The sequence below is a fragment of the Podarcis pityusensis genome, assembly GCF_964106645.2.
Source record: "Podarcis pityusensis genome assembly, chromosome: 15".
Classification (NCBI taxonomy): domain Eukaryota; kingdom Metazoa; phylum Chordata; class Lepidosauria; order Squamata; family Lacertidae; genus Podarcis; species Podarcis pityusensis.
Genome location: NC_138040.1, coordinates 3,536,325 through 3,545,546, shown reverse-complemented (window position 1 = coordinate 3,545,546; position 9,222 = coordinate 3,536,325). Strand labels below are relative to the sequence as shown.

At 49.0% G+C, this 9,222-nt stretch overlaps 1 protein-coding gene across 4 annotated transcripts in view; it reads right to left on the bottom strand.

Annotated features, from left to right (window-relative positions):
• Positions 1 to 202: 202 nt before the first annotated feature.
• Positions 203 to 9,222, bottom strand: part of LOC308463996 (multidrug and toxin extrusion protein 2-like) — a 28,636-nt gene continuing 19,616 nt past the window's right edge. For 3 of the 4 annotated variants that reach the window (XM_080982993.1, XM_080982995.1, XM_080982996.1), the window contains exons 14-17: positions 8,115 to 8,247; positions 4,262 to 4,356; positions 2,388 to 2,469; positions 203 to 1,076 (exon numbers count right to left, since the gene is read on the bottom strand). In XM_080982993.1, coding sequence (XP_080839119.1) covers positions 844 to 1,076; positions 2,388 to 2,469; positions 4,262 to 4,356; positions 8,115 to 8,247 — 543 coding nt within the window. In that variant the 3' untranslated portion in view covers positions 203 to 843. Of the gene's footprint in view, positions 1,077 to 2,387; positions 2,470 to 4,261; positions 4,357 to 5,602; positions 6,490 to 8,082; positions 8,248 to 9,222 lie in introns of those variants that run through there. The other variant, XM_080982994.1, reaches the window with a different exon arrangement.

The following is a 9,222-nucleotide window of genomic DNA, read 5'->3' as shown; positions in this document are numbered from 1 at the left end:
CCACTTGTTTTTTAGCAACGTCTGTTGGAGAAGAACAGGCATGGGGAGCCTTTGTCCCCCTCCGGATGTTGCTGAACTACAACTCCCAACACCCTTGCTGCAGCGGAGGAGAGTTGTAGTTCAGCTCGGGCCGACGTTTCCCACACACCTGGGTCAGAACATTTGCCCGCGTCATCGAAGAAGCACTTCACCTGGCAATCTATTAAAACAACTCAGAAAAACTCGGTTTATTCATAAAAACCCTGAACCATACCAAAATGCAGAATTACTGGGGAAAAAAGGGAGCACAGAAAAGGTGCGTTTTCGGCTAGAGGTTGCCAAAGGAAACTTAACGAGCCCTGAGCTCGCGACGCATAAAACCGGCAGGGTCCACATCTCAAGAAAATAAAGTCTGCTGCATGAACCGAGTCCTTGATCTCGTGCCTCGGGGTTCAACAACCGCAGGCTGGTTATTGAAATATTTTTTTAAAAGGTGTGGGGAGAGACTCAAAAAAGATTTGAGCTGCAAGAGGGAAAGTCTGGTTGAAAATAAACTTCCAGAAAAAGAAGAACTGAGTAACAGTGACCCATCGCTTGAACATCCTCATAGTGGCATCCGATTAATTATCCTTTTCTTGAGTTGGCCAACTCTTCCCAACAAAAGCAGAGCGGCTCAGGCCAGCTCAGGAAATATCCCCCCATCCTTCAGGCCAAGGGCGATTGGCTAAGTGGCTCTCTTTGAGTTGTGTGACCCACACACACACCTGGCTGAGCCCCAGGAAGGAAAGGGGTTCCTCCAAAATTGAAGAGAATTCCCAGCCGTCTTCTGTCCTTGACGGGGTCCGTCTGCCGCCCCTCAGCGCCTTACCCGTTCTGCAACAGGAGGCGGATCAGGACGCCTGCGACCAAAACGGTGATTGCCAACGCCACAGCCAGCCCCCGGTGCAATAGGAGCTGCTTCCCAGACAAAACTTCCACGCGAGACGAAGTGAGCTCTTCCGGGGGAATCAGCTGGTCTTGCGGCGGGTGCTCCATCACGTGGTCCATGCCACTGAGAGCGTCTCCGTTGGGGACCTCCGTTTCCATCGTAAGGTAGGCTATGGGGTAGAAAACCTCGCCATTAGTTCAGGGGTGTAATCCGGGAAGGGGGAATGGGTTGCAGGCCGCATGCTGGCGGTGGGCAAGGCCGCAGTTGCAAAAAGGAGAGGGCTTCGCGCCCCTTTTCTCTCCCCATCACTGCTCTGGTTATCTCCCGCTTGGACTACTGCAATGCGCTCTACGTGGGGCTACCTTTGAAGGTGACCCGGAAACTACAACTAATCCAGAATGCGGCAGCTAGACTGGTGACTGGGAGCGGCCGCCGAGACCACATAACACCAGTCCTGAAAGACCTGCATTGACTCCCAGGACGTTTCCAAGCACAATTCAAAGTGTTGGTGAAGATCTTTAAAGCCCTAAATGGCTCAGTATACCTGAAGGAGCGTCTCCACCCCCATTGTTCTGCCCGGACACTGAGGTCCAGCTCTGAGGGCCTTCTGGCTGTTCCCTCCCTGCGAGAATTGGGATTACAGGGAACCAGGAGGAGGGCCTTCTCGGTGGTGGCGCCTGCCCTGTGGAATGCCCTCCCACCAGATGTCAAGGAAATAAACAACTATCTTACTTTAAGAAGGCATCTGAAGGCAGCCCTGCTTAGGGAAGTTTTAAATGTTTGATCTTTTACTGTGTTTTTAATATACTGTTGGAAGCCGCCCAGAGTGGCTGGGGAAACCCAGCCCGATGGGCAGGGAATGAATAAATAATTAAATACTATTATTATTATTTCCCAATCTTACTCACCCCTTTCATTGCTGTATGTCATTGTCTGATTGGGCGGAGAGATGTGGGGGGGAACCCCCAAGGGAAGAAGGCTCAGAGCCCAAAGAGGGAGAAGAATGGGAGGAGGAGGTATCCAAACAGGGCTTAGTGAGCAGGAAGAGGCTGTGGCAGAGAGCAGTCCAGAAACAGAGGGAGAAGCAGAGGGGGTCAAGAGGCAAAGTGGAGGCCGGAGTGAGCCACCTGTCGGCGATTCCTGAGCTGCGATTCCGGCATGGCCAGGGGGCTAGGCCGGATGACCCTTGAGGGCCCCTTCCAACCCCACAATTCTAGGAACTTAACCCTTGGAAACCTGCCCCGGGCCACATATCGCACAGGGAAGAGCAGTCATGGTGATCAAGCTGTCTTGCGAGGAACTGAGTTTTAAAAGCGAAACTTTAGCAGGCTCCGCTCTCCTCTGTGTGTCCCCTGACCTTTATACAAGCGGGGGCAAGCGGGAAAAGGAATCCCTCCCAGCCCCATTCATCTCTCCCCCCCCCCCCAAAAATATATCATACTCTCAACCCCATTCATTCCCACCCCCATTGAAAAATTACCTAAGGGCACCGGTTTATTAGCAGAAATGTCCTCAGAACTGCCGGTCTGTAGTCTGGCTGTCAGCCCTGCTCGGCTCTGAGCCTAGGAGATGAAAAATTTGGGATGGGGGGGGGGGAGAGGGAGATAGGAGTTATCTCAGGGTTAAAACCCATAGCACACATTTTCCCTGACGTCCCAGTCAAGGCTCATTGAGTCGCCCTTCGTCAGACACCTGAATACTTTCACAACTCTCCGAAAAGTACAGTGGTACCTCAGGTTACATCCGCTTCAGGTTACAGACTCCACTAAGCCAGAAATAGTGCTTCAGGTTAAGAACTTTGCTTCAGGATGAGAACAGAAATCGTGCTCCCGCGGCACAGCGGCAGCAGGAGGCCCCATTAGCTAAAGTGGTGCTTCAGGTTAAGAACAGTTTCAGGTTAAGAACGGACCTCCGGAATGAATTAAGTACTTAACCTGAGGTACCACTGTACTGGGCTCTCATCTTACCTAGAGTAGACTCCTTGAAGTTAATGGGTGCGCCTAATTAGGGCCAGCTAATTTCAGTACGTCTACTCCGAGGGCTGTCTCCCACGCTAGTCCTGCTCAAAACAGTCCCACTGGGAATAATGGGCAGGGCTAGCTTAGGGGTCTCGATTTCCAACTTCTGAGGAAAGCTCGCTGCAACCCGTTGCCTCTCAGCTGGAAGCCGGGAGCAGAATCCCAACGTTTTAATTTGGATCGTCAGGTTTCTGGAGCTCCTGGTTTTCAGAACGGCACTTTTTCCACCTCGACAACACACCTTTGCCTTAAAACCACAAACTGGGGTGTGAAATTTCTGAAGGAAAGCAGAGCCCAAGAAACACACAAAAATCTTTTGTGTCTTTTTCAAGGAACTGAGGAAGGAAGAGCTCCTGTGAGGCTGAGAGTTCAGCGCCCCCCATGACAGAAGAGGACATTTGTCTTTTATGTGTTTTGCATCAATCCAGCAGGGGCCAAACGCTCTGGGCAGCTCTCAGACCACATGTTCTTTTTAATATTTTGTTGGGAGCTGCACAGAGTGGCTGGGGGAACCCAGTTAGATGGGCGGCATTTAAACAACAAAATTACTATTGATGATGCTATTGTTGTTACAGTCAAACCTCGGATCCCGAACGCCTCCGTTTTGGAACGTTTCGGCTCCTGAACGCCGAAAACCTGGAAGTAAATGCTCCGGTTTACAAACATTTTTCGGAAGCCGAACGTCTGATGGGCTTCTGCTCAAAGCTCCTGCAGCCAATCGGAAGCTGCGCCTCGGTTGTCAAATGTTTTGGAAGCCAAACGTGCTTCCGGAACGGATTATGTTCAACAACCGGGGTTTGACTATGCAGTCATACCTCGGCTCACAGCCGCTTTAGGTTGCCTTTTTCGGGTTACGCACCCACCAAAACCAGGAAGTACCGGAACGGGTTACTTCGGGTTTCGGCGGTCACGCATGCGCAGAAGCACTAAATAACGCTTTGCACAGAAGTGCCGAATCGCAACCCGTGCATGCGCAGACACGCCACTGTGGGTTGCAAATGTGCATCCCGCACGGATCACGTTTGCAACCCAGGCGTCCTCTGTATTATTATTCTGCTGCTCCGGACGATAGGACTCGAAGCAACGGATTCAAGTTGCAAGAAAGCAGATTCTCTCTAAACATCAGGAAGGATGATAAGAGCCATTCAACAGAGGAACGGACAACCTTGGAAGCTGTCAGACGATCTCCTCTGGCTTTTAAGCAGAGGTTGGGTGGCCAGCCGTCAAGGATTCTTCCCCTGTGTTTCTTTGCAAGGGGTGGGGCTAGATTCCCCCAGGGGTGCTGGGACCCGCCCCACTTATGGAAACCAAAGGAACCGGTGCTCTCAAGCCTCACCTCTTCCGAGGCCTTTTTCCAGTCGGCTCGCAGGACTAGGACCAGGAAAGAGGCGGCTTGGAGGGAGATACAGACGATCAGCCCCGTCCACAGGCCTAAAAAGAGAGAACAAGAACAAGGGAAGATCCCTCAGATGAACCGTCTAGTAAAGGTAAAGGGACCCCTGACCATTAGGTCCAGTCGTGGACGACTCAGGGGCTGCGGTGCTCTCCTCGCTTTATTGGCCGAGGGAGCCTGCGTACAGCTTCCGGGTCATGTGGCCAGCAGGACTAAGCCGCTTCTGGCAAACCAGAGCAGCGCACGGAAACGCCGTTTACCTTCCCACCGGAGCGGTACCTATTTATCTACTTGCACTTTGACGTTCTTTCGAACTGCTAGGTTGGCAGGAGCAGCGACCGAGCAACGGGAGCTCACCCCATCGCAGGGATTCGAACCGGCGACCTTCTGATCAGCAAGTCCTAAGCTCTGTGGTTTAACCCACAGCGCCACCCGCATCCCTGAACCATCCAGTAGGGTTAGAGTATTTATTTATTCTGCGTACACGTCAGGCTTCCCAAACCCGGTGTGCCCCAACAAAAGCAGAGTGGCAGATGAAGATGATGGACTTTGCAGAACTAGCAAAACTGATGGGAAGAATTCAGAACCAGCGAGACCAAGCATTCCAAAACGACTGGAACAAATTTATATCATGTTTGGAAGACAATTGTAAGCAGTTAACATCATTATAGCAGCGCTATCTGAAGATTTGTAATAGGAAATTGCTACATATTCAGGTTGAGTAACTTAATACTTTAGGTACAGTGGTACCTCGGGTTACAGACACTTCAGGTCACAGACTCCGCTAACCCAGAAATAGTACCTCGGGTTTGCTTCAGGATGAGAACAGAAATTGTGCTCTGGCGGCCGCGGGAGGCCCCATTAGCTAAAGTGGCGCTTCAGGTTAAGAATAGTTTCAGGTTAAGAATGGACCTCCAGAGCGAATTAAGTTCTAAACCTGAGGTACCACTGTAATGATATAAAAAGGATAGGAAACAAAGCAAAATGTAAAGATGCAAAGTTTAATTTTGTAAACCAGGCATCCCCTGTTGGTTATTTTGCAGACTAGTTGCACTGCAGAAGGCAGAAGGTGCTGGGGAGACCACACATTCAAGAAACGCAAAAGTAACTTTTGCTAGGCTTTAATAACAAAAACAAAAACCCCTTTTACACTAAATTACACTATATCAATAAGCATGACCCATCCACCATCCCTTTCACCAGGGGACTGAGCGCTACATGCTGCTCTTTATATACAATACCCAATTGCTGACACAGCTTAATTAAAACAACTTAACAGCACCTGCTGGGATGCGGGTGGCGCTGTGGGTAAAACCTCAGCGCCTAGGACTTGCCGATCGCATGGTCGGCGGTTCGAATCCCCGCAGCAGGGTGCGCTCCCGTTGCTCGGTCCCAGCGCCTGCCAACCTAGCAGTTCGAAAGCACGTCAAAGTGCAAGTAGATAAATAGGGACCGCTTACTAGCGGGAAGGTAAACGGCGTTTCCGTGTGCGGCTCTGGCTCGCCAGAGTAGCTTCGTCACGCTGGCCACGTGACCTGAAAGTGTCTGCGGACAGCGCTGGCTCCCGGCCTATAGAGTGAGATGAGCGCACAACCCTAGAGTCTGTCAAGACTGGCCCCTACGGGCAGGGGTACCTTTACCTTTACTTTTAACAGCACCTGCTATACTGCTTCACAGCTGTAAAACTAAGTCATGTTATTTGCTCTGGCCTTTAAAGAGACACACATCTTGTGAAACAATGACGAACCTTAATATTTAAAGAAACCATTCAACATCCCTGCCCTGCAGCCCTCCAGATGTTTTGGCCTACAACTCCCATGATCCCTAGCTAACAGGACCAGTGGTCAGGGATGATGGGAATTGTAGTCCAAAACATCTGGAGGGCCGAAGGTTGGGGGTGCCTGTTGTAAACCATCAGATGGGAGGGAGAGAAGTCGTCAGGCCCAGTTGAGCCAAAGAGATGAAATAAGAGGATCTGACGTTACATAATGTGATTATATGTAAAGCCAATGAAAATCTTTTAAAAAACAAACAAACCTGGTGCACCGCACCCCATAAGTTTTTGGAACTACAACAAATGTTAAATCGGCAGTTCCCAAAGTGAGTGGTGCTCTGCCAGTCAGAGCAGGTAGTATTGGGTTGTCCAACTTGACTTGGCATAAGGCAACGTCCTAATACACAGCCACTGTGATCCACGCGACGGTCACCTCCAGACTGGATTATTGCAACTCACTCTACGTGGGGCTGCCCTTGAGACTGACCCAGAAACTCCAGCGGGTGCAGAATGCCGCGGCGAGACTCCTTATGGGGTCTTCGCTGCGAGATCACATTCATCCGGTGCTATACCAGCTGCACTGGCTCCCGGTGGAGTACAGGGTCAGGTTTAAGGTGCTGGTTTTAACCTTTAAAGTCCTATACGGCCTAGGACCCTCGTACCTACGGGACTGCCTCTCCTGGTATGCCCCACAGAGGAACTTACGGTCTTCAAATAGTATCTTGGAGGTCCCAGGCCACAGGGAGGTTAGGCTGGCCTCAACCAGAGCCAGGGCTTTTTTGGCCGTGGCCCCAATCTGGTGGAACGCTCTGTCGCAAGAGACTAGGGCCCTGCGGGACTTGATATCTTTCCACAGGGCCTGCAAGACAGAGTTGTTCCACCAGGCCTTTGGTCAGGGCGCAGCCTGACTCCCTCCTCTGGCAACCTGCACAGAATTTTGCTTAATGGTTGCCATTAATTTGATTTAAACTGATTTTATAATGAAATGATTTTAGAATGTTGTATCATGTTACTGTTGTTAGCCGCTCTGAGCCTGGCTTCGGCTGGGGAGGGTGGGATATAAATAAAATTTTATTATTTATTATTATTATTATAATGAATACAAAGGTGTGAGGGAAACTGTGGCTCCTCCAAATGCTGCTGAACTACAACTCCCATCATCTCTGGCCATTAGCCATGCTTGCTAGGGCTGAGGGAGTTGTAGTTCCGCAACATCTGGAGGAGCCACAGTTTCCCCCCCCCCCCACCTGGTCCGGCTGGATCTTGGAGACAGCTGAGCGAAGGGACCTAGTGGCAGGACCCAAACAAGGGCCTTGCTCTTTTTTTTTTTCATTTGTTGAAAGCATTTATATCCTGCTCTTCAATCAGCATGGCTCCCTGAGTGAGTAAAGACACACACACATAGTCCCTGCCCTCAGGCTTAGAATAATAATTTAATAATAATAATAATAATAATAATAATTTATTATTTGTACCCCGCCCATCTGGCTGGGTTTCCCCAGCCACTCTGGACGGCTTCCACAAAAACCAAAAATACACTAAAATATCACACATTAAAAACTTCCCTGAACAGGGCTGCCTTAAGATGTCTTCTGAATGTCAGGTAGTTGTTTATCGCTTTGACATCTAATGGGAGGGTGTTCCACAGGGCGGGCGCCACTACCGAGAAGGCCCTCTGCCTGGTTCCCTGTAGCTTTGCTTCTCGCAATGAGGGAACCGCCAGAAGGCCCTCGGCGCTGGACCTCAACGTCCGGGCAGAACGATGGGGGTGGAGACGCTCCTTCAGGTATACTGGGCCAAGGCCGTTTAGGGCTTTAAAGGTCAACACCAGCACTTTGAATTGTGCCTTAAAAAAAGGCACGACACAAAAGGAAAACAGGATGAGGAGGGAAGAGGTGAACAAGCACACCCAATCCTTGATGTCTCTTAGGAAAAAATGACCAGCAGGTATTAAATTAAAATTCTTTTTCTTTCTTTTAAAGCAGACAACATCAGCTTGCGTTGGCCTGCTGAGATACGTACCCATCACTCCAAGCTTGTACCTAAACATAAGTGTGATGCCAATGGGAAGCCCAATGGTGTAATAGCCGATGGCGTTGGCGATGGCACCAATCTTCTGCTTTCCAGCTCCTCTCAGTATTCCGCCGCACGTGGCCTGGAGAGGGGATGAGAAGGAGAGAGGGCTAAAATTATACCAGTTCAGCAAAAGTGTCAGCGTGGTAGAGCGTCAAGACCCTGGCCTACCTCAAAGGGTTGTTTTTCTCCCTTAAAAATAAATAAATATTAAAGTTTGAAAAAATACAGAGATTAATATCCAATATCTTTTTATCAAAGATAAAAAAACTAATCCAAATAAAACAGAAACCAAAATGAAGAAAGGAGAAGGGGGAAAAGAAAGAAAGAAAAGAAAGAAAGAGAACTTCCGATTCTTCGTCTGTCAGCTATATATAGAAAATTATTTAAAACGGAGTGGATGTTATCTTGAACACTCAATGGTTCTATAAACCAATGTTTTATTTAAACCCAGATATCAACAGTTCCATTTTCTTTTTCACAGAGTGACTGTAAGGGGTTACCAATCTTTTGCAAATATTGAAAAATGTTTTTCTCTGATTAAACATGCCAACTTTGCCACCTCACCTAAGTCCAATAATTTTAACAGGAAAGCTGCAGGAAGATTCACACTCAGAGGAGAGAGCTGCCTGTTGCTTCCCTGTATGAGTTCTCGCTTCTGTCCAAAAGGCAAGCTCAGAACAGGCTTAAGAACACGCATCAAAGTCCCTCAAGCGAGGGAAACGCTAACGTAAATAAACTAGGGTTGTGTGCACTTAAGATAATAACATAAATTAAGACCCAGTCCTAGTTCCCCTTAGCTGACAGCAAATCCCACTGAATTCAGTAGGAATTACTTCTGAGTAGACATGCTTAGGACTGCATTGTCAAAGTCACTGGAAAGGAAAGCTGCTTATATTGGGCAAGCTGAATCCATTTGCACAACTCCTCTCCCTTTACATTCCATCCGAAAATTATTTGTGAGCAGTTTTTCCTTGCTGGGGCTGGGGCAGTGTTGGGAGAATATCCACAGGACAGGAAAAAAACTAGATCTCCAAACACTGGAAAGATTTATTTG